Source organism: Mus caroli, unplaced genomic scaffold, assembly GCF_978045245.1.
Source record: "Mus caroli unplaced genomic scaffold, Mus_caroli_1 scaffold_15, whole genome shotgun sequence".
In the NCBI taxonomy this organism is placed as follows: domain Eukaryota; kingdom Metazoa; phylum Chordata; class Mammalia; order Rodentia; family Muridae; genus Mus; species Mus caroli.
Genome location: NW_028227270.1, coordinates 44,743,699 through 44,769,842, shown reverse-complemented (window position 1 = coordinate 44,769,842; position 26,144 = coordinate 44,743,699). Strand labels below are relative to the sequence as shown.

The following is a 26,144-nucleotide window of genomic DNA, read 5'->3' as shown; positions in this document are numbered from 1 at the left end:
TGTCACAACATACGCTACAAGTAAGGGGCTTAAGGAAGTGACTTGACATTTACAGTATATCCCAGTCATGCCAGGGAGAAACATTCAACCAGGGAACAGTGAGAAGCAGTCGGGGAAACAGTGTCATGAGCCTGAGTCATGTCCCAAGAAGCACTTAACCGTGGTAATGTGAGACCCTGAGAAAACACATATGTCACAGAGGTCACCATGGGACAAAGATCATGGATCACTTTGGAGCCACATGAGACATATTTTCTGAGAATGAAAAACACCTCTGTGGCTGGTGTTTCAGTATTGATGTTTAAGTTCTTTTTATTTCATACCATTCATTTGGACATAACAGAGATGAAGAGATCACCATGAAAAGGACCATAATGCATATTGTGAGGAGATAAAGTTATGCCACCTGTGCCACCTCTATAACTGCAAGACATCATCCTGAAGGCTAGCATTGATCTGTCCTTCAGGTGTTGGAAGTTCAGGCTTGAGATCTGAAAATAAGTCAAGACCGAAAACATCATGTGCTTCTGAATTCTCGGAATCTATGTAAGCACGTTTCAGCACCTACTTATTTATATCTGTTACAATATGCACAGGGAGATGGATATAGTACTCATAGGATAAGCAACCTGCCCGCAAAGGTATCATTTAGGGAACAGTTTCACTCTCGGGCCTTTAGGATTCTGAGACCATGAACATCTTTGGTGATCTATATAGTCTTTATTTATTTGTGTAATAGTTCTAGAGTACCCAGCATTCATGTTTCTAGATACATAAAGTATTGTGGGTTGCTCTGGTGCTGTTAGTATTCTGATGTTAATTCTGATTTCTCAAAGGTGCTGCCCTGGTGAGGAGTGAGTCATGTACTTAGGTGATTTCATGTGAACCTTCTCTTTCACTGGTCAAATAAAGGCTAGGGAAGTGGATTGGGAAGTGGAAGGGAAAGGTGGGGCTGGAGGTTTTAGAGAGGAGGAAAAGAGAGTAAGACACAGGGAAGACAGAGGAAGAGGAGGTGGAAGGAAGATAAAGCCTGGAGAATCCACAAGTAACAAGAGCTCTCATAGCTGGGAAATAGAGTAGTGTCTTGGTAAATTTGCCCAAATTAGGCTTACAGCTTATAAATATTGTAACTAAGTTGTGTGTTTTTATAGGGATTATTATTTTTTTATTTTATTAAACTAATAAAATTTATTTTAAAATATACAACTCAGTGTTGACAGTTTTTTTAAGACATCAAAAATAGTTTATAATAGTTAAATGCTTCTTAAATATACATGGTATCTTCTGAAGCTAAAAGTAATATGCACTCAACCAGTTTTTAAAATCTGCTTGGAACATTAACCATGATGGAAGTAGAAAAAAATCTCTTATGAAGTCCTCTATGTAAGGAAATTGTAACATGTTCCTGATTAGAGAGAAACCATTCCATCTCAAAGGGAGAATACTCAGCGTAACTGTGGCCTCATAGAATGAATTGAGTAGTGTTCCTTATGTTTCTGTTTTGTGGAATAGTTTGAAGAGTATTGGTATTAGGTCTTCTTTGAAGGTTTGATAGAATTCTGCACTACCCCCATCTGGTCCCAGGCTTTTTATGGTTGGAGACTTTTAATTACTTCTTCTATTTCTTTAGGGGTTATGAGACTGTTTAGATGATTTATTTGATCCTGATTTAACTTTGGTATTTGGTATCTGTCTAGAAAATTGTTCATTTCATCCAGATTTTCCAGTTTTGTTGAATATATGCTTTTGTAGTTGGATCTGATGATTCTTTGAATTTCCTCCATTTCTGTTGTTATATCTCAATTTTCATTTCTGATTTTGTTAATTTGGATACTGTCTCTGTGCCCTCTGGTTAGTCTGGCTAAGGGTTCATCTATCTTCTTGATTTTCTCAAAGAATCAGCTCCTGGTTTTGTTGATTCTTTGTATAGTTCTTTTTGTTTCTTTTTGGTTGTTTTTAGCCTTGAGTTTGAATATTTCCTGCCATCTACTCCTCTTGGGTGTATTTGCTTCTTTTTGTTCTAGAGCTTTCAGGTGTGCTGTTAAGCTGCTAGTGTATGCTCTCTCCAGTTTCTTTTTGGAGGCACTCAGAGCTGAGCTTTCCTCTTAGTACTGCTTTCATTGTGTCCCATAAGGTGGGGTATGTTGTACCTTCATTTTCATAAAATTCTAAAAATCTTTAATTTCTTTACTTCTTCCTTGATCAAGTTATCATTAAGTAGAGCGTTGTTCAGCTTCAATATGTATGTGGGCTTTCTGTTGTTTTTGTTGCTATTGAAGACCATGTTGATCTGATAGGAGGCATGGGATTATTTTAATCTTGTGACTGTTGAGGCCTGTTTTGTGCCCAATTATATGGTTAGTTTGGGACAAGGTACCATGAGGTGCTGAGAAGGTATATCCTTTTGTTTTAGGATCAAATGTTCTATAGATATCCATTAAATCCACTTGGTTTATAACTTCTGTAAGTTTCAATGTGTTTCTTGGGACCATTTGCTTGGAAAATTATTCTCCAGCTTTTTACTTTGAGGTAATGTCTGTCTTTGACACTGAGGTATCTTCCCTGTATGCAGCAAAATGTTGGGTCTTGTTTTATCCAGTCTATTAGTCTATGTATTTTTATTAGGGAATTGAGTCCGTTGATGTTAAGAAATATTAAAAAATAGTGATTGTTGTTTCCTCTTATTTTAATGTTTGTGTGGCTATCTTCTTTTGGGATTTTTGAAAGAAGATTACTTTCTTGCCTTTTCTAGAGTGTAGCTTCTCTCCTTGTGTTGGCATTTTCCATCTATTATCCTTCAAAGGGCTGGATTTGTCAAAAGGTATTGTATAAATTTGGTTTTGTCATGGAATATCTTGATTTCTCCATCTATGGTAGATGAGAGTTTTGCTGGGTATAGTAGCCTGGGCTGGCATTTGTCTTCTCTTAGGGTCTGTATGACATCTGCCCAGGATCTTCTAGGTTTCATAGTTTCTGGTGAAGACTGGTGTAATTCTGATAGTTCTGCCTTTATATGTTACTTGACCTTTTTCCATTACTGCTTTTAATATTCTTTCTTTGTTTTGTAAATTTGTTGTTTTGCCTATTATGAAACAGGAGGTATTTCTTTTCTGGTCCAATCTATTTGGAGTTCTGTAGGCTTGTTGTATGTTCATGGGCACCTCTTTCTTTAGGTTAGGGAAGTTTTCTTCTATAATTTTGTTGAAGATATTTACTGGCCCTTTAAGTTGGAAATCTTTACTCTCTTCCATACTTATTATTTTTAGGTTTGGTGTTCTCATGTATCCTGTTTTTCCTGGATGTTTTAGCTTAGGAACTTTTCTGCATTGTGCATTTTTTTTTTGACTCTTGATTCAAAGTTTTCTATGGTATCTTCTGCACCTCAGATTCCCTCTTCTATCTCTTGTATTCTGTTGGTAATGCTTGCATTTATGACTCCTGATCTCTTTTCCAGGTTTTCTATCTCCAGGGTTGTGACCCTTTGTGACTTCTTTATTGTTTCTATTCCCATTTTTAGACACTGGATGGTTTTGTTCAATTCCTTTACCTGCTTGGTTGTGTTTTTCTATAATTCTTTAAGGGATTTTTATGTTTTCTCTTTAAGAGCTTCTAACTGTTTACCTGTATTCTGTATTTCTTCAAGGGAGCTATTTATGTCCTTCTTAATGTTCTCTATCATCATTATCATCATCATGAGATGTGATTTCAAATCAGAGTCTTGCTTTTCTGGTGTGCTGGAGTTCTTGTCCTTGCCTATCACCATCTGTTTTTCTCTAGTGTTAGCAGGTCTTGCTGTTTCTGACCTTGTCTTGTCCCTCCTGTAAGTCTGCAAGTCAGTACTCCTGGGAGATCAATTCTCTCCAGGAGGAATTTGGGTATGGTGAGCTGTGGCACAGTGTCAGCTCAGGGGTGCAGACAGAAACCGGAAGGATTCTTTCCTAGTCTGTTCCTTGACTCCTGTGTCCTGATGGCTCTGTCCCTCTTTGGCCAGGGATTTGAGCAGAAGTGGTGGTCTTACTTGTGCTCATAGGTGTGTCCGTACTCCTGAGAGACCACCTCTCTCCCCATAATATTTGGGTATGGAGCGCAGTGGCACAGGATCAGTTCCAGGCACTGTGGCATAGGATTAGCTCCAGGCACTGATGGAAACTAGAACAATCCTCCTCTCCCAGACTCCTCCTTCATTCCTGTGTCCTGAGGGTTCTGGGTTGGTCCCTTGTAGCAGAAGTGGTGTTCTTACCTGTGCTCACAGTTATGTCTGAACTCCTGGTAGACTCTCTCCCAGTGGTCTTACACATGCTGATTGAGCTTGGAGATTATCTGCAACATAAAGGTGTGAACAATAAAAAATAATTGCTGTCAAAAATATCTTCCAGAAGAAAATTCTTTTGAAATATTACAACTGATCGTAAGTATTCAACAAGAATCTTAACCTCCAGAACTGCAAATTGATTTGGTAACCATTAGCAGGATATAAGCAAAAAGATGTCAGTCATAGCTCTGGTTTCTAGGAGTTCAGTCTAGTAGCTGTATGTGCTGAAATGCAGTAAAACAGTACTAGTAAGTATTGCCATAGTGCAGCATTTAGTGTAACTATCTGCAAAGACCTGTTTGAGTGTGAGAACAGAGGAAAGGTTCCCTTGAGGAATGGCCCTGAGAACTCCTAATTATCCTTTAGAACTGTGAGGAAACAGAACTCATGTGTTAAGCTGAAAGCCGTGGATTCGGTTATCATCTCTGTTGGTGCTCATATTCATTCATCCTTTAGTCCTTGGATATTTTGCCATTTCCTTCCAAGGGTTTACAAAAAATTAAGAATTGTATTGATTAGTAAGAAAATGACTAGCATAATAATGCAACATCCAAGTATTGATATAATAGAAACATTTATTTCTAAGAATCTTGTCTCTTGAGGTTCAGGGAACCAACCAAATTGTGAAATTAGCTGTTAGAATTTACATTCATTTAGCTGACCAGAGCTTTGTTTAAGATTTCTGTGCATCTTATAAGGAATTGTAGTGGTGGCATATTAACCTTTCAAATGAGATGTAATTATGGCACCTCTGTCAGAGTTTCATGAATCCTTATGGAGTTAGTTCATAGAACACTATTGCCAAGAGATATGTTTTCAATTGATCCTTCATCAGTGCAAAGTTCTCCAACATTTTGGGAAATAGAAAAAGGAACATTTTTATATTCTTACTAAATCTTCACACATTTATGAGTACTATACAACAATCAACTCACCAAATTGTCAAATTCCAATGAAATATGACCTAATCTTACCCCCATTTCACAAAGGGCAATGCTGTGGTATATAAATATAGTCTCCGGTTCTATCATTCTATCCGGCCCCTATTCTGTAATGTCTATGTGTCTTGGTTTGGGGAGTCATTTTGTAGATTTACCCATTGGTACTATCTATTTCCAAATGGTCAGCCCTGAAAATATACTTACAAGTAACATTATATAGACTGGGCTGGTTACATACACACACACACACACACACACACACACACACACACACACACAATATCACAGCATGTAACAACTACTAATGAATAAAAGGCCATGAATTTGAAAGATAGCAATGAGGGGTATTGGGGCAGGTTTGGAGGGAAGAAAGAGAAGGGGAAATTATGTATTTATATTGTAGTCTCAAAAAGTTAGAAAAAATGAATTTGAGTCATTTTCTTAGGGTCTCATAGCTGGAACATGTCAGACACAGGATTCAAAATCAGACATTCTGACTTGAGTAATATTTTAAACCATTATACTTTTCCTAAAATATGTAGTGAACACTGTAATATCAGGTTGGTTTGAGAACTTTAATTATAAAAACTTCCTGTGTAATCATATTTTTGCAATTACATATGTGTTTGAATATCAATCATAAATCCCATATCTGGGTTAGGCCACCCTAGCCTTTGACTCTATTTGGCCCTAATATAACTGTTTTCCCCAGACTCTTTTATTGATGCCTTTGCAGACACTTGACTCAAGCTCCAAGTCAGGGACTCCTGAGTTGCTTCACCACCCACTGAGACCTCTGTGTTTGTCTTGAGTATGTCCACCTCTCCTTAAGGGCTACTTTTGTAATGTCCACTGAATCATAGCCTAGTCTTCTTTGTTCATTCATCCAGTCAGCAAGTGTTTATTAGTTGTCAAGCACTTCACTGAAAGCAACAGTTACAAAAATGCACCACAAAGATATAAAGTCTTAAAGCATGGTCAACTCATAAAGAACAAATTTTCAAACCAGGTGAATTATATAAAAGAAACAGCAGATTGCTATGTTATGTACTGGTTGGTATTAAGGTTTTGTTGCTGATAATGGAAGGATTCCCTGAGAAGCAACAGAATCTTGAAATCTGAAGAATGGAAAGAGCCACCCCATCCAAATGCCCTGGAAAAGAAGGAACCAAATAAACTATCAGCTGTGAAATCTTCTGTGGGGCAAGAGTTTGACACACTCAGGAAACTTGCACAAGGCCAACACAGCTAGTGTGCAAGGAGAGTGGGGAGTAAATGGAAGAAGGCAATAGTACTTATTGTTCTGGGCATTGCAAACTGTGATAAGGGAATTTCAATGCATAGAAGTCCACTGAATGACTACAAGCAGGAGAGTCACAGTCACTTCCATCTGTTATAAGATGTCAGTTGCTTTGGAGAGAATGAGTTGTAGAGAAGCAGGAGCAGAAGGAAAACAGAAGACCATTATCAGCATGCAGGTTAGAGATGATCTGTGTTGTGGCTCAGGGAGTGGTGACAGGCTTGTAAAAAGGATGAGGTTAATACATGACTTGGATGAGTCATAATGGATTTACTGTTGGGTCTCATGAGAAGTTGGGGGAAAGGATGAGAAAAATCTGATGCTGTGTTGATCTGAGTACTATGCTTTGCTTGAGTTAAAAGAGAAAGGTCTGAGTGGAAAGCAGCTTGGGGACAAAAATGGACACAGATTACATGTGTACATGATTCAGACGTTTGACTTGACACGAGGCATTTGAGTGGAGAGGTCAAATAAACAGCTAGGCATTTGGCTTAGAAGTCAGGCCACCTGCAGATGCAGAAAAATGGGTGTCACCAACACTGTAGGAATTTATACACTAAGACCACGCTGAAGTGTGGAGATCAGTGATGCTCTTCTTCCTTCTTGAAGAGAGTTCTTTCTCTGCTACAAGTGACAAGGGTGGAAATAGTTTTGCTTTTTTCCAGAGGCAGCATATAGCAGAATACTAGCTGTGTTCTATATACAGCAGGAATCTATCCCTCTGTTTTCCCTTAACCTTCTCTCCTGACAGTATAATTTCCCCTTGCTGTGACTATACTTTTGAGTGAAATAAATGCATTTCATCCCTGAAACTCACTCTACAATGTGATACCTCACCAATGAGAACAAAATACTTTGATTGGCATTGTCTCTCCTATTTAACAAATCTCCCACCCATGTGCAAAGAAAGAGGAAATCCCACTACACCACACTCTTCTTGAGAACAGTAAACTTTGCTGTTTCATATGAGAAAGATCTACTGAACTTCTGCAGGAGAGAGACTCTGTGTGTGCATGTGACATTATTTGCAGTGAAAAAGTCCTAGAGGCTACAGAGATGGGCTTCCTGATATCTGGTTCCAGCCACGGAAGCCACATCCTTTAGCATATCCCTTACTAATTCACAAAGTGCAAATGCCAACCAATTAAAGTAAAAAGGAGTCAAGAATATGCATATGCAGTTCCAAAGAAACATGTCATTAGGCAATGGTCTCCCAATAAACATGTAAACACAGAAATTGTTCATTTTCAATAATGTGATAGATCAACAATGTTGAAGGTATAGCTTACAATTCCGTGTTGGAATTTATAACATTTCCATGCCCGGTTTCTCTCATTTCCTTACCTGCAAAATGAAAAAGGTAAAAGCTAAGTGGGATGATGGAGTCAAGAGTTAGAATCTGAGGATGAGTTGGGAGGGAGACTCAGGTCTTTGCCTGGGAAAGAACACTCTTAGAGGAAATAGTGCTTTGTTGAGATGCTGAGTGAGAGGATCCTGGATGGGTCAGTGCAGAGACAATTTGGAGGGAGAGGGAAACAATCTTGATTAATGCTCAGAAGGATGATATATTAAGGTAGTTTAAAATTGCTTGAGAAGTAAACATAAATACATAATAAAACTTCCAAACTGTTTAACTGGGCATATTTGCATATGACCTTTGCAAAAGGTCAACTTACTGGAACTGCTTGAGAGCATCTGTTCTCAGTGGTCAGAGAAGTGAAAAATGACCAACCATCTACAGAAAGTAATAAACAAATGGCTAATTAGAATTTTAAGATATTTTAAAACTACAACCACCACTTCCATTTTGATCTGATGTGGTGGAAAGTGTTCTTATAGGCTGAGTCTTCTCCTTAGCCCCTTCTTGGATTTTATATCCAAAAGAAACCAGATGCAGTTTTTATTCCATCATTGTGATGCTTGGGGTTACAAGTAACAAAAACTACAGCTTCCCTCACTTAAATTTTAGGGAAAATTTACTGAGTCAATCAACTAGGAAAACCTAAGGTAATTGTCGTGGTTTGTATATGCTTGACCTAGGGAGTGGCAGTATTAGGAAGTGTGGCCTTGTTAGAGTAGGTGTGTCACTGTGGGCATGGTCTTTAAAACCCTCATCCTAGCTGCCTGGAAGCCAGTCTTCTCTTAGCTACATTAGGAACAAGAGGTGGAGCTCTCAGCTCCTCCAGCCCCATGTGTGCTTGAATGCTGCCATGTCCCACTTTGATGATAATGGGCTGAATCTCTGAACGTGTAAGCCAGCCCCAATTAAAGCAAGGCTGGCTTACAGGTACTAGGGTTAGACAGAGGAATGGGAAGTACAGTTCATAGCTTAGGACACTGTCCCCATGTGGGTGTTAGTTCCCTCCTCAGGGAACTACAGCTCATACCTTATGGCCACTGTCCTTAAGAGTGGGTGCTAGTGGTCCCATCAGGGTTACTTGGATATGAATTGGCTATATTACCCTAAAAGAGAATTATTAATCACTCTATAAATGTAATTCTTAAATAATGGCTCCAGCAATTTGTTGTTTGCTGTTCTGTTGAACTAGAGAAGAGAAGTGGGTGGATGAGATAAGACAGGCTAATCCATGATGGAAGCACATTCTATAAGCCTGTTGTTATGGTTACTGAGTGTGGCTATTGACACAGTGGAGTTAGCTCCACCGAAACTCTTTACAAATATGTGTGCTTTTGTTTTCAATTTTAAAACAGTCTTATACTTACAGAAAAGCTGTAAATATCAAACACAGAATTCCATATACTCATGCTCTATTTTCTCTATGGTTAGTATCTTATATTAATACCATTACACATAGATAGGCTGAGGTGACAGCTCATTTTGTGTGGCAAAGTGCCTGCCACACAAGCATGGGGAGCTGAGTTTACATCTCCAGCATTCATGCAAAAAGCTGAGTCTAGAGGCAGGTGTCTAAAACACCAGCAATGTCAGGACAGAGATAAGCATATTAATGTAGCTCATTGGCCAGGCTGACTAGACCATCAATGAAGTTCAGGAAATAGGGTAGGGAGCCATCAAAGAAGATACCCAACACTGACCTTTCGCTTCCACAAACATCACATGCAAGTTTGGATGTCTTTGGTTATCATTGATGGCTCCTTTTCTGCTCCTTATTTACATATAGTGCAAACAGCCTGCTTAGAACACATCACATTCAAACTATGACAGATAACAGTATGGATGTCTAGCCAAAAGGTCGATCTCCCAAAAAGTCCAATCTAATTAAATTTTAGATGGCACCTTTCTAAAAGTTGAATGGAATTACAAGATAAAATGATAATCATCTTTCAGATAAATAATAAATACTTTTAGTATTAGTATGCCTTACATATTACTTGAGATTTATCGATATATGAATGAAACATATATAGTTTCATTAGCTTTCCAGACTTTCTTTGTCAGTCTTTTAAGTCTTTCCTTGTGTAATGATATTCACAATTTTGAGGAGCACGTGTGAGGTACCTCATAGAGTATCCTTCAGTTTGGGTTTAGCTAATGTTTCTTGGTGCTCAAGTGGTGGTATGCTTGGAAAGGAGGGCCACAGAGGTGAGGTGTCCCTCTCATGGCATCTTACCAATGGCATGTGCTCTTGAAAGGAAATAAAACTTGAGACCTGTGATTCATGTAATGTATGTCAAATAGCCCAAAGAGTTGTTTGTGAGCTTTGAAACCTGGGGCTGAGAACATAGCAGAACAGACCAGGACATGTCCGGGCAGGCCCGTCGCCTCCCTATCTCCCACCCCTCTGACCTAAGTTAAATGTTAACAGGCTGCTGATGTTTAAATGGACCAATCATGTGAAACCCCACCAACTCCTTCCCCAGCCCCACTCCTTTTCTATAAAAACCCCTAGCTTCCACGCCTCGTGGTTGAATCCACTGTCTCCTGTGTAAGATTCGTTTCAACCTGGAGCTCTGCCATTAAAATACCTCGTGTTGTTACATCAAGGTGTTGTGTTCTGTTCGTGATTCTTGGGTGCACGCCGAATCGGGAGTTGAGTGGGGGTTTCCCTACTAGGTTCTTTCACTCTCAGCATAAACAGCCACTGCTGATGCTACTTCTTGCCCCTGTCTAGTACAGTGCTTTGCTTTTCTCCAGTTCCCCCTCTCTCTTCCTCCTATTTTGTGCTCTCCAGAAGGAGGTAGCTAAACAAAGCATACTCTGAATGAATTGGGAGTGTGCCTCATTTCCTCAGGGAGTGTCTGAAGCTGTTATTTTGGATTCTTCTACCCCCTAAATTTGTCTCTTCACCCCTATTTTATGTATTTATTCAATCAGTTAAAATTTATTAGCGTAGAATCTTGGATATACATTCTTGCCATCGATTGTAATTCAGCACTACACTATGTATTTTATTTCTTAGAAAACTTTTAAAATATTTTTCCCATGAGAATTTGTGAAGAAAGTGGAAAAAAAAATCACTGTTCGCTAAGTGATACCTTGTGCCAGGCCCCATGGTCAACTCCATGTTTGTACTTTGGTTTGATCTGTGGGAAAAAACATGCTATTTGCCCAGCAGAGCATGTGAAATCCTGATTCAATCATAACTCTGCACCCAAGGCCATGAGATTGTTCAAACAGATGAACTACATTTGAGCTTTATTTTAAACTTGTATGTAGATAAAAATGGTACATGATGTAGTGTGTTCCATGTGAACTCATTGTTGAATCAAAGCAAGTTTGTGCAATTCCTTTATACAATTATCTTTATTTTAATTTAAAAATTATTTAGTTTTATTGTTTATTTATGTGTTTGTGTGTGAGGTTATAGTATCATGCACATGCAGGCACCAGAAGAGGCTAGAAGAGGGCATTGGATCCTCTGGAGTTTCAAGTGATTATGAGCCATGTGCTACATCCATTCCAGTAGTGACTGGCATGACAGGCCTGGAAGACCTGGAAGCAGTCCAGAGGCAAAGAGTTTCTTGGAAACTTAGCCTCCTGGAACCTTGGCATTCCCAAAGCTAGAATGTCCCAGATTTGTCTCTGGGATATTGTGGAGGGTCTTGCATGCTTTCTTACAGTATTTTACTGGATAAGAGTTAGAAATCTCAGGGCAAGCTTAGCAAAGTATACTTAGAATCTTCATTACAGCCAGGCATAGCAGACTACATTGAATATTAGAAGAAAGTTGGTGAATTCTTCTGACAAATGGAGATTCCCTATAGATACTTTAAAAAAAAAACAGCCAAGTTACTCTCATATGCAAGTATTTACCAAGTCCTAGGAAAAAGGGGGGTTGTGGAATTGCATTATTCATGATAAGGTCAGCTAGAGCAGAACCCCCTGGTGCTAGCTTTCACAAGGCTCAAAGGAGTAGCATAAATTGTGACTAGGGTATGAAATCCTTACCTGTAATTAGCTGACTCTAGGCAGAGCTGTTTTATCTTTACTGTAAACATTGCCTGCTTCCTGTCAGTCCTTTGAAGGCATCCCTCTTTTATATGTCAGATACTTCAATGTACCTTGCCTGCTGTGACACCCTACTCCTTTGTTTTCTGTATTCTATAAGACTGGTGCTCAATTTGAAATAATTACATCCAGATACAGCACTCCCTTGTGTCTGTGTCCTTTTGTCATTCATTTCTGGCCAACCCTTGCTCACCTGCAACCAGAACCCTGTTCCCTGAAGATCGGAGACCCAAGGGTTTGTCTGCAGCAGCCATATATGTTAAGAAACTAACCCTGAGCCTTCTGAGAGAGCAATAATAACTCTAACTACTGAACCATCCCTCTAGCGTAGATGTTATAAAGAAAGATTTTATAATCTTAAGTGCTTCATATTTCTACTCATATTCTCATAACCATATAGCCTACACATCTGTGGAAAGTGTGAGAACTAAAAAGTAGGAAGAAAATCAAGTCAAGCTTCACTTTATCTTATGTTCTTGGGTACTCTCTGACTCCTTCTTATAGCCTTGTGTATGCTCTTGTGGACTTCTTGACTCCCTCATCTTATAGCCATATGTATGTTCTTGAGGACTCTCTGACTACTTTATCATATCACCATGTGTATGTTCTTAGGGACTCTGTGACTACTTTCAGTGTTCATATAGTTCATAACCAGCATTCAGTTGTGTACCCAACTTCTCAACTCACTTGTTTCTCCTGAATTCTTTTCCATGTAGTAAAAATACTCCAAATTTAACCACTTCTATGTTCTCAGAAATACTGAACTACACTCTTGTTCTTTGGGCTTTTCTGGAGTTAACTTTGAAGTAACCAGGCTCCTAAAACCAAACCAGTATGAAAAACTGTATTTGGAAGGGGATATGCATGGAAGTCGAATAAGTAGGATTTTCTGTCAATATTTTGTAATAGTGGATGACATTGGAGAACTATGTGGTGACAGTTCTCTGGATGTGGATGCACAGATATGAGGTTTAGCATCAACCCAATACTTGCTATATGCACTGCTCTCTGAGATCATTAAAGTCTCAAAAGTTGGTCTGGAGAGATGGCTCAACCATTAAAGGATAAGCCCAACCAAAAATATAATCTCCAAAACATCAAATCCTTCCAAAGGCCACCAACCAAAAATATAATCTCCAAAATATCAAATCCTTCCAAACAACAAACTCTTTTGCCAAATGTATTGCCCAAATTTTGAGAATTTAAAGTGGTCTAATTTATTAAAGCATATGGACAAAGGTGTGTATCAATGGCTCCTTAGTACAGATATCTTTTTGATGACTTTATTCTTCACGGAGTTGTTTTATTGTTGTTAGCTCTGCTTTTTAATGAAATTTGGATTTCTTTGAGGAAGAAGAACTGTTTGGCAACATCAAATAATGAAGGGTCAGAGATGTTAATACAAATGAAATCTGTTTTGTTTTGTTTTGTTTTTGATGCCATTAAATATTGCTTTAGTGAAATAGTAAGAATAAAGTCATTAAGAAATACATAAGTTAACATTTGAAACCTAACACAAGCATGATTATTCATTTCTGTTTAATCTCTTATTAACTATTAGAGAACACTAGTAGTAGCAAGTGAATTACATACACATTCAGACATATATCGAATTAAAACAGGAAGAACCTCTTTTGCAAGTATCTTAGCGCCAAAGCACTTTCAATTATATTTAAAATCGAAGTTTTACAAATCTATTTAGTAAAGAGAAAGAAGAAAATGTTCCTGGATATCTAACCATATTTTCCATCTGCCTCATATCATCACAATAAGGTAGTCAGTCCTCCTAGGCTTTGAGACCTGACTCCTAAGACATCCCTTCTGTAGTTTGATAACTGTACTTCTCACCCAATACTGGATAACTACTTGTATGTAATTTATTTTCCATTATAAGACACTTTGAAATATTTTATTTTATCATCATAACTGTCTTTTGTGATGTTCAGTACCTCATTTCAAGTGAAAGATTCAGAGAGAAAGAGAAGCCTTTGGGACTAAAATCTAACTGTAGAAGGGAATAGCTGTGTGCATAAGAATGGTGACGAGAGAATCATACGTTGACTCAAGTTTGAATAAACTAGATGTGTAGGTGGAAAGATTACCAGTAAAAAGAGACTGATGATATAGAGAACAGTCAATTTAGCAGAGAGGCCATGTGTGAGTAAATGGTATAACAGGAGTCACAGAAAAGGCATTCCAAGAACACAGGAGCTTAAACTTTGTTTTTCCTGCTACTTTTCTTTTTTTTTTTTTTTTGTTTTACTAGATATTTTCTTCATTTACATTTCAAATGCTATCCCCAAAGTCCCCTATACCCTCCCCTCTCCTTGCTCCCCAACCCACCCATTCCCACTTTCTAGCCCTGGCATTCCCCTGTACTGGCATTCCCCTCTCCTCCCATTGAGGGCTGACTAGGCCATCCTCTGCTACACATGCAACTAGAGACACAGTTCTGGGGGGGGGGGGTTACTGGTTAGCTCATACTGTTGATCCTCCAATAGGGTTGCAGACCCCATTAGCTCCTTGGGTACTTTCTCTAGCTCCTTCATTAGGGGCCCCGTGTTCCATCCAACAGATGACTGTGAGCATCCACTTCTGTATTTGCCAGGCACTGGCAGAGCCTCACAAGAGACAGCTATATCAGGGTCATGTCAGCAAAATCTTGCTGGCATATGCAATAGTGTCTGGGTTTGATGGTTGTATATAGGATGGATCTCCAGGTGGGACAGACTCTGGATGGTCCTTTCTTCTATCTCAGCTCTGAATTTTGTCTGTGTAACTCCTTCTATGGGTATTTTGTTCCCCATTCTAAGAAGGGGTGGAGTGTCCACACTTTGGTCATCCTTCTTCTTGAGTTTCATGTGTTTTACAAGTTGTATTTTGGGTAGTCTAAGTTTCTGGGCTAAATCCGCTTATAAGTGAGTGCATATCATGTGTGACCTTTTGTGATTGGGTTACCTCACTTAAGATGATATCCTCCAGATCCATCCATTTGCCTAAGAATTTCATAATTCATTGTTTTTAATTGCTAAGTAGTACTCCATTGTGTAATTGTATCACATTTTCTGTATCCATTCCTCTGTCGAGGGACTTCTGTGTTCTTTCCAGCTTCTGGGTATTATAAATAAGGCTGCTATGAACATAGTGGAACATGTATCCTTATTACAAGTTGGAACATCTTCTGCGTATATGCCTAGGAGAGGAATTGCTGAATATTTTGGTAGTACTATGTCCAATTTTCTGAGGAATCGCCAGACTGATTTTCAGAGTGGTTGTACCAGTTTGCAATCTCACCAATAATGGAGAGTGTTCCTTTTTCTCCACATCCTCCCCATCATCTGTTGTCACTTGAATTTTTGAACTTAGCCATTCTGGTGGAATCTCAGGGTTGTTTTGATTTGCATTTCCCTGATTATTAAGGATGTTGAACAGTTTTTCAGGTGCTTCTCAGATTTTCGGTATTCCTCAGTTGAGAATTCTTTGTTTAGCTCTGTACCCCATTTTTAATAGGGTTATTTGATTTTCTGGAGTCTAGCTTCATGAGTTTTTTGTATATATTGGATATTAGTCCCACTATAGGATTTAGAATTGGTAAGATCCTTTCCCGATCTGTTGGTGGCTTTTTTTGTCTTATTGACAGTGTCTTTTGCCTTATAGAAGCTTTGCAATTTTATGAAGTCCCATTTGTCAATTCTCAATCTTACAGCACAAGCCATTGGTGTTCTATCCAGGAATTTTCCCCCTGTGCCCATATCTTCAAGGCTTTTCTCTACTTTCTCCTCTATAAGTTTCAGTGTCTCTGGTTTTATGTGGAGTTCCTTGATTCACTTAGACTTGAGCTTTGTACAAGGAGATAAGAATGGATCAATTCACATTCTTCTAAATGATAACCGCCAGTTGTGCCAGACCATTTGTTGAAAATGCTATCTTTTTTCCACTGGATGGTTTTAGCTCCCTTGTCAAAGATCAAGTGACCATAGGTATGTGGGTTCATTTCTGGGTCTTTAATTCTATTGCATTGATCACCTGTATCTACCTGTCTGTCACTGTATTAGTAGCATGTAGTTTTTATCACAATTTCTCTGTAGTACAGCTTGTGTCAGGCATGGTGATTTTGCCAGAGGTTCTTTTATTGTTGAGAATAGTTTTTGTTATCCTAGGTTTTTTGTTATTCCAGATAAATTTGCAAATTGCCCTTTCCAACTTGGTGAAGAATTGAGTTGGAATTTTGATGGGGATGCATTGAATCTGTAGATTGCTTTCAGCAAGACAGCCATTTTTACTATATTAATCCTGCCAATCCATGATCATGGGAGATCTTTCCATCTTCTGAGATCTTCCTCTAATTCTTTCTTCAGAGACTTGAAGTTCTTATCATACTGATCTTTCACTTCCTTAGTTAGAGTCACATTAAGGTATTTTCTATTATTGGTGACTATTGTGAAGGGTGTTGTTTCCCTAATTTCTTTCTCAGCCTGTTTATCCTTTGTGTAAAGAAAGGCCACTGATTTGTTTGAGTTAATTTTATATCCAGTACTGCACTGAAGTTGTTTATCAGGTGTAGGAGTTCTCTGGAGGAAGTTTTAGGATCATTTATATATACTATCATATCATCTGCAAATAGTGGTATTTTGACTTCTTCCTTTCCAATTTGTATCCCCTTGATCTCCTTTTTCTTTAAGCTTTCAGGCCTGTTTGACTAAGTCCTTCCCATTTCCCATCCTCGTGTCTGACCACGCCCATTGGTCACTAGAACAGTAAGACCTTTCTTTGGTAAGTGTGGTCATTCCCAGGTGACTAGCTATTTCACCATCTCATGACACTTTTGTGTCCCATTTTAAATATTAATCAGAAAATGCAGATGAGCTGAAAAACCATTATTTGCATCCACTTCAACCACTCACTGATTTGTGTTGGGTTATAGAACAAAATCCATTGCAGGCCATATAAGCAAACAGTCAGGGCAGGAGGAACAGCTTTGTATAGGAAAAATATCTGAAGGATCTGAGCCACATGGGACCTCTGCAGCTGCCATACCATACTTCTGATGGGAGGGACTGTAGCCAAACTCAGTCATGAATTCCCTGGAAGGAACCAGATTCTTTCACCATTGTGCTGTCAGAATACAACAGTGCTTATTTATGCATGTACCAAATAAAGTACCAAATAGTGAAAAGATCTAAGTCACATAGTACAATCATAGCAATGCAGAAAACTGGAAAATAGAGATTTTAGTGTTCTAATAACTCTGTTGAAAGTGTATTGAGATGTACTGAAGGAGATATCATTTTTCTATATTTTCAAAACTCTAATGCCAGTAAATAACTGAAGTAAAAGTAGATGAACTCAACAACTAAAGAAAAGAAATCAGTCTCAGAGTAGCTGGTGCCAGCTGTAGCTTATAACTTAAATTCCCAGTGCCTGCTGGATATGTCCTCGGGAACCCAGAAATCTAGTTTTGAGAATTAGTAACAAAGAGTGTGATAGCAGAAGGATCAACCCATGTCTTAGTTATAGATAAGTGAATGAGGCAGTCCTGTGGCTTAGGTGTGGTTTTCCCTCACACAAACTCATGTTGAGATTTTCCTGCCAATGCAGTGGAGATGGGAAGGGACACTTTACTAGGGATGATGCTTCTCTCATGAGTCAATTTTGCTTTTATGCAAATGCACTGTTACTGAGGGAATAGCATTTTCCAAACAAGTGCTTTCCCAATTTCCAGAACCATGAACCAAAACAAACTGCTTTCCTTTCTAAATTTTATACCCTGAGAAATTTTGTCATAATGTTGGAGAACATATTCAATGGGTAGCATTGGTATATATAAAAGACTTAATTTCTTTTTATTACAGGTTACTAATTATAGAATCTAGGGATCTGGACATGAGTTATTAAATACAAAAAATTCTTGATTTCATTTATGTAATACTTTAAGAGGAAACAATGGGGGTAAAAAGCTCTTTTCAGCTTATGTCATCCATGTGGTAGGAAGTTCCAGCTACTCCCTATTAGGAACTCTTCCGTAAAAACTGCATCATGGAAAGAGGCATGTCCCAGCCTTCAGGAAGCTTGGACAGAAATGACAGGAAAGTGAATGTCAAAAATAGCAAAACAAGTCACTAGTGCCTTGTAATTGCCATTAAATACTGTGAAATACATTTTCCTGGTCTCCCAGTTAAGCCACTTCAGTGAACAACTGATTGGGTATGTCAGGCAAGACATTCAAAGTAATGAGCATATCTGTTTCAAAGTTATATGCTTGCCTAGTGCTTTGGGAATGTCTTTCTCAATATACCTTTATGTTCGGAAGTTTATAATATATCTTTAATAATTTTTAATTAAAATATAATTATATCATTTGCTATATTCCTTTTCTTCCATCCCAACCTTTCCCATTCCCTCTTCCCCTGCTCCCTCTCAAAATCTCAGCCTCTTTAGTTGTTATTGTTACATACAAATCTATATACACACCTAAATATATAAATACACAACTTGCTCAGTCTGTTTGATATTACTTGTATGTAAGTGATTTTAGACCTGGCTATTTGGCATTAGATACCCAGTTTAGGGACTCATCGCTGAGGAGACTAATTCTGCTGTTTTTGGGATTCCTCAGGTTCTGTAGTTCTTTGATCTGGGAGTGAGATTTTCCTATTCCATGCTAACATGTCTATTAGTATTGTACATCTTCAGGTCTTGTTTACAGTTGAGGTGTCATAGGCGAAGCTGACCTCCTGTTTCTAGAACACCATGTCCAAAGCGGTTTTTAGGTTCCTCTCACTCCTAAAACCTTTCCACCACTCTTCCATAGTGTTCCCCGAGCCTTAGATGCAGAAGGTCTATTATAGATGTACACATTGTAAATGTACACAGATTAATGTGTATGTAGATGAACAACCACAATCAATTGTTCTCTGTACATAGACTTGTGGTTTTCTGAAAAATTTCTCCTGTTGTAAGAGGTTTCTTTGATGAGAGGTGAATATCTCATTTACCTGGCTGAGTCCTGATGAAAAAGCCTAAGTAATTATTAAAAGATAATTTATAATAAAACAATAAAATCCTTCTATAGTCATCCTGATAGCTTTGCAACCACTGTACAAGCGTGTAGGATAAAGCCTCTAGAGGTCCACTTGAATTTCTGAGGTCCTTCTTTCATAGTGCTGGGGTGCTATTGGAGCCTAATGTGGTGGCCTAGATCAATCATATACCTCTCTTGATTTCTCTCTTTAATCACTCCATTCAATTCTTCCAGAAACTCAGCCCAGACTTCTGCATGACTCATCCATCTGCTTTCCACATCTGCCACATCGTGTCAGTTGGCAAATTCAGCTGACTGCTTCTTCTCCTTTTCTCTCAGATCTATCTTTGTTTCTCTGAGCATTGACCAGATCACACTCTTGTGAATTTAACTGCACATTTACAAACATTTTAAAATAATTTCTATATCCACAGAATTATTCCACTTTCATCCATCCTTTTCTCCCTATTAAGGGTAAAGCTGGAGATTTCTTCATTTCCTCTAATTATTTAGCTAAGAGCAGGAATCAGGAAGTAACAGATGCTAAGTATTTGATGAATGTGGTCTGTAGGTGTGGCTTCTCTCTCCAAAAGTCCATTAAAACTTCTTTTTATTAATGGGCTGAAATTCTTCTAAGTGTTGTATCACCATACTCCAGGTCTTTTCACTGTATATCAGAGCATTTATGCACAATTTTAATTACTCAGTCCTGGGTTCATGTTGATTTTTTTTCACTCTTCCAAATAGTCATTTGTCAAAATCCTCCCCATAATTTTAGCCCCTGACCTACCGTCTCTATGAGGTTTCCTTAGATTGTCTTCCCCTTTGTAATAATTGGTCCTGTTCTAAAGGCTGAGTACCTTCATGTTTCAATCTAATTTACATATAGTTCCTTGATGGATTAAACTCCATTTTTATCAAGTATAAAGCTACCTGAAGCACTATATTAGGAAGAATTGTAAGGGTAGAGTTAGATTCCTCAAGAAAAAAGGCATTAGGTCAGATATCACCGTGAAGAGAGAAAGCAAGAAAACTGCCTGTGTGTTAGGTAACTCGGTTGCAGATCTACATGCTTTTCTAAACCCATGCTGTGTCCTTGAAAAATATATATACCCCCAAAGCTTCCATTATAAGTCATTTTCATTTTTATCCTTAAATGCTCCAGATATTTATATTAGAATTTCACATTCTAAAAAAGATAAAACTGGTATTTGAGATGGCATATAATAGTGGAAAATAAACATGTAAGTCCTAATCTATTACAGAAAAATGAGCCAGAATTTGTGAAAGACAACAGGCAAAGGCACACTTACAAAGCCAGGTTGACTTACAATGTGGAAGCTGGGAATGCTTGATTAAGACTAATGGTCACATGCAAGTATGCTGGGTTCACCTCATGGTTTTGGGAATAATCACAACTGTGTCAAAAAGCAGATACACTCACAAGGTCAAACAGAGTTTATCGCTCTAAAATACTGATAATTCAATATTAGAAAAATTACCAAGCGAAAAGTCTATTGTAAAATTTATCAGTCAATTTTAAAAGCCCAAGTAAATTAAGAGTACAATAAAAAGCTTAAATTTAATGAGTATCATGTTATTGATAACTTCCTAGAAATACATGAAAGACTAGAAGGAGGGGAGCCGAGGGGAAATGATGTGGTATTGTAACTTAACACATTTTAAAATTATTTTTAAGAATCAGATTCAGTTCAGAAGTGCCCAAAATTTCTATTATAAACAGTATTTTAGAAAAACAACAAAATTACAAAATAAGCAACTAAAATATTACAAAAGAATAAAGCACATATTACATTATATGCAGAAGATTTTTGTACAAGAATTGCAGAAAGAAAGTAGATAAAAATTACTATACAAAAATCATGTGTTCATTAGATCAGAAATAAACTGATCAAAATTGAAATTGAAAAATCATTCCATTTATAATAGAGAAGAAACACCCTGTTAACAATCAAGAATAAAATTAGATAGAGGTAGAACAAATATGAAGAATATAATATTGTATTATTAAAGGTCACAAAACAGAACCTAGATGAACTGGAAAGTTGTATTTCCCTCGAGAGTATGATATTTATAAAATTATCAACATTTCTCATATTGATGTAGAAATCCAAGGCAGGTTATGAGAATATTAGGCTTTTATTTCTCATATAAAACTAATAACCTCAATGTGTTTGAGTGATTGCTATTTATCAGATGCTATTTTTAAAGTTTTTATGGGTAATCAAACCCACAATGTATTGCTATTAATGTCATCTTATTTCCTAAATAAGAAAGCTGAAGTAAAGGCAAGTCACATGACTGCTGTAAGTGACAGAAAAAGGAAGTTGTACAACCAACCCCTGCTAGCTGGCTCAGCAAAACCAGAAAGAGTGAAAATACAATGATCATTAAGAAACATTTAGACAACAAACATGAAGATTTGTACACATCCTAACAAGTATTAGAATTCAGTCTTTTATGCAAATGATTTGGAATGAACACAGAAATAAACATTAGAGGGGAATCCCATGTATAGCCAAGTGTATTTGGGAACTTATGGAAATTTACAGGTACCAGCTGCCAACCATGCACCAGTGGATGGCCCTATTCCCAAGAGTGCATGGACAGAACAAATTGTAATTAGGTATTTGAAAAATGAGAGAGTTAAAAATGGAGGGACGAAGAGGTAAAGAGTGAATCTGGAAGTTAGGTGATAAGTAGAGGCTGAATGTTTTCAAAATGCATCATGTAAGATTCTCCAAGAGTTAATAAAATATTATGGTTAAGAGAGAAAAGTTTCCATTTCATAGGGTATATTTAAATTTTATCTTTTATAGTTTAAAGAACTACATAAAAATAAAAATTATAAGATGATTTTTAACTATGTAAGTAATTATGATGGTATGCTAAAAATTAAGAAACTATGAAATATAGAAATTACTGAGGGAATAAGACAGCTTTAACTGCTCAGTAGTCTGATGTCACATATAACATGTGCAAAGATCAAAGACAGAGGACACACCAAGAAAAAATATTTACAACAAAACAATTATTACCATGTGCAGGGTTGAGGGGAAAGGGGAAAAATTGAAGAAATAATAAAAACCTTCAGTTATTAGAGGAATACGTATAGAGTCCCAATATGTAGAAACAATGACTATATAGCTTGATAGTAACACTGAATTATAATTTGAAAATTTATTAAATTTTTTAACCACAAAGCAATATATATATAATGATTATAGATGGAGTGAGAGCTCTATGGACTGACTTATTTCACTAATAATTTTGATAATAAATGAAGATCAAATCATTCTATTGTATGCCAGAAAATAATAAAATTTTCTTTATTAATTATACATCAAGACAGTGAGAACGAGTATAGAAGGGAAAGGGATGGAGGAGGGCGTGCTCTTGGTATTGCAAAAATAATATGCCCCAGTACAGGGGAATGCTAGGGTCAGGAGGTGGGAGTAGGTGGGTTGGGGAGCAGGGCGGGGGGAGGGTATAGAGGGCTTTGGGGATAGCATTTGAAATGTAAATGAAGAAAATATCTAATAAAGAAAAAGAAAAGAGGGAGGGAGAGTGGGAGGGGAGAGGGAAATATTGATTTATTGGTCTAAAAGTACCTGTGTTATGTTTTCTTAAATAAATTGTGAATAATAGAAAACTTATGCTAACATTGTTCAAGCTGAAAACTAAACCTGACATGTATATGAGTCACTATGTATCTTTGTGTATGCTTGAATAAAGCTTGGAAGACTATGAAAGGTTATATCTCAAACTGTTAAATTAGGTCATCACTGGTCTGCTGTTCGAAGACGGGGCTTGTATTGCGCTTGTAGGAATTACAGGAAAAGACATCTGGGAGATGTGGTGCAGAATACTTGAGATTTAGCAGCTCTTTGGGTGTGAGTAGGAGGCAAATGAAGAAGTCAAAGAAGGCTCAAAATTTCCAGGCTGGGAGCCTGGGGACTGCAGCTACCCTTTATGGAGGCAAGGATATTATGGGAACAGAATGAATTCTTTTCATTTTTACCAGAGGAGAGATGATAATTCACGTGCCAATCAAAGTAAGAGTGCACCTTTTAAGTGATAATTGTTCCAAAATGAAGGCTTTCTACCCGGATCTTAAAACCTCAAATAAAGCACTGAGTCAATTAAAGGGTGACTTTGCAGTATGTGAATTATAGCTCAGTAAAGTTTTTTTGATGCTGCTTTATAATTGTGCTTCCTGTGAATTATGGTATTGGGAGCCATATTGCTCACTACTGCTTTTTCTTACTCATGCAAATTTTAAAATTAAAGAACATCCCCTTTTTTAATCAGAAAAGAAATGAGAATATTAAATAATCTCAAACCTGGGAAGAAAGTAAGTTCTTATGCTGTATACAAACTAGCTAAAACTACAAAATATAAAGTGTACAATTTCTGTTAAGCATTATTGTTTAAAATATTCCATTAGGCAAGCCTACTGAAATCTCTCAATATATAACATGCACACTTTGATTCCAAAGAAAGAAGCATTAGAAACTGAGTTCCGGTGTGAATTTGTTTCTTGCAAATACTGCCAACATGCTAGGAGAGTTTATTTCAATATAATTATTATCATTCTTCATTTACATTTCAAATGCTATCCCGAAAGTTCCCTATACCCTCCCCACTCCCTGCTCCCCAACCCACCCATTCCTGCTTCCTGGCCCTGGCATTCCCTTGTACTGGGGCATATAATCTTCACAAGACCAAGGGCCTCTCCTACTAGGCCATCTTCTGCTACATATGCAGGTAGAGACACGAGCTCTGGGGTGGGGGTGGGGGTGGGGTGGGGGTGTTACTGGTTAGTTCATATTGTTGTTCCTCCTATAGGGTTGCAGACCCCTTTAGTTCCTTGGGTGCTTTCTCTAGCTCCTTCATTAGGGGCCCTGTGTTCCATCCAATAGATGACTATAAACATCCACTTCTGTATTTGTCAGGCATTGGCATAGGCTCACCAGAGAGAGCTATATCAAGGTCCTGTCAGCAAAATCTTTCTGGCATATGCAATAGTATCTGGGTTTGGTAGTTGTTTATAGGATGGATCCCCAGGTGAGGCAGTCTCTAGATGGTCCTTATATCATATTTTATGTTGGGTAGAAGTGTATAATCCACCAGCAGGAGACTTTTGCATAAATGAATGAGTCAATACAATCATCAGAATAAATCCTTTAATTTTAATTCACAGTTATGTATAAGGCAACTTCTTTTGCACATCTTCATTTTCCATTCGTCATTCCCTGTACTTTTAACTTTACACACTATTTCTCTGTTAATTTTCCTTAAGCAAATTATATAATTGTCCATAGGCAATGCTTTTCATACTGAAATCACCAGCTGTAAACAGAGTTATAATAGTTGTTACTATTGTGCTTCCATTTTGAGTCTAAAGGCTTTCATGAATTTTAAATTTTTTACACAGTTTGTTTTGGTTGATTTGATTGGCTAATTTTCATAATTTTGTTTTAAACTTCATGCAGCCTCCTATTAAAGAAATTAGAAGGAAGAAAATAAGCTCAGTACTTATTTGTGTATTTCTTACTTTCCAGAAAATAAGTACAGTTGGAAACAGTAATGCAGATGTCCCTTTGGCTGATCCCGGAATGTACCAGTTGGATATCACACTAAGAAGGGGTCAAAGTTTAGCTGCCCGGGATCGAGGAGGTAAGAAGTTAAGAACACTATTGTTCAAAGCTTTATCTATGTGCTTCTGACAGAGTGTGTTTTCTTCACGATTGCCAATGTTTGAAAAACGTAACTGTAATACAGTTTCTACAAGTTTGGGATTCAAAGACTTTAATATGTGACTTGACTTCTCTGACATGGAAGATATGGGCTCCACATTCTGACATAGTTGGTGAGGCTCCAGCCAGATCTTATACAATATAGATTCTACAGGCATGGCATCAGTAACTGGTGAAATGTGCATTCACATATTAAGGTATACATATACACAGGGGAGCATACATTCAAATAGATGAGATATACATGTGCTTATGTGAGCATACATTCACATAGGGAAGATATGCATATGCATAGGAAGACATACATTTATAAAAATAATGAGTGCATTAACATGGGTAAGGTATACATTTGCATAATTGAAGCACACATACATAGTTGAGCATACATTTCCTATAAAAAATGTAAATTTATACAGGTGAAACATAGTCTTACATAAGTAAGGCATACATTTAAGTAAGTGAGACACGCATACATTGATATATTACATAGGTTGGCATACATTTACATATGTGAGTATGCATTTACATAGGTAAGGCATGCACTTACCTATTAACGTGAATATTAACGTGAATGAAACAGACATCATTTCCATGGACAAGGCATACATTTACATAGGTGGGGTGTTCCTTTACACAGGTGAAACAGACTTATATAAGTCAGTCTACACTTACATAGGTTTATACGTTATAGTCTATATTGTATTATAATTATACATATCATATATATTATATGTATATATGTGCATTACATATTTATAAATATATGGCTTTATCCATATTCTACATTGATATATTGTTTAAGTGATCATTTATTTATATAATTAAGGCATATATTTATATAAGCTAGACATATATTTACATAGGTGAGCATATATGTACCTAGATGAGACATACAGCTACATAGGCAAGCATATGTTTACATTAGAATCTTTGTCAGAAATTAGCTTTTGGTCAAAAAGGTTCTTTGTTACCTGAAATTGCTCAGTTTAATCTGCTATGAGAGTGAGATTTGAAACATCTCCTGGAAATGTGAAGGTCTTAATCAGCAGCTGTCTGAAGCTCAATTGGATGTCTTCCTGGTGAGTGTACAGAAATTTGAAGCAGCATTGAGGGGAAGGCAGCCAGTACCTTTTAGTTCTCAGATTTCATATTCCTAGGCAATTTCTTGATGAATTAGTCTGGGCACACAAGAGCTTTCTAGAATAGAGGCAGAATCATGGAAAGAGACCAATAAACTGGGTAGCAGCCTGAGATAATGGTCACTACCTGCTGTGACCATTATTACAGGAATTACAGAGTCCAGAGGCCTGGGAACCCACACCTTCTGGAAGCTAAGTTGAGATGTAACTACATCTATCA

At 37.5% G+C, this 26,144-nt stretch overlaps 1 protein-coding gene across 9 annotated transcripts in view; it reads left to right on the top strand.

Moving 5' to 3' along the window:
• The window catches only part of Mctp1 (multiple C2 and transmembrane domain containing 1), a 633,933-nt gene that overhangs the window by 227,457 nt on the left and 380,332 nt on the right, over positions 1 to 26,144 (top strand). For all 9 annotated transcript variants that reach the window (XM_085830938.1, XM_085830936.1, XM_085830943.1 and 6 more), the window contains exon 2: positions 24,591 to 24,705. In XM_085830938.1, coding sequence (XP_085687064.1) covers positions 24,591 to 24,705 — 115 coding nt within the window. The remainder of the gene's footprint in view (positions 1 to 24,590; positions 24,706 to 26,144) is intronic.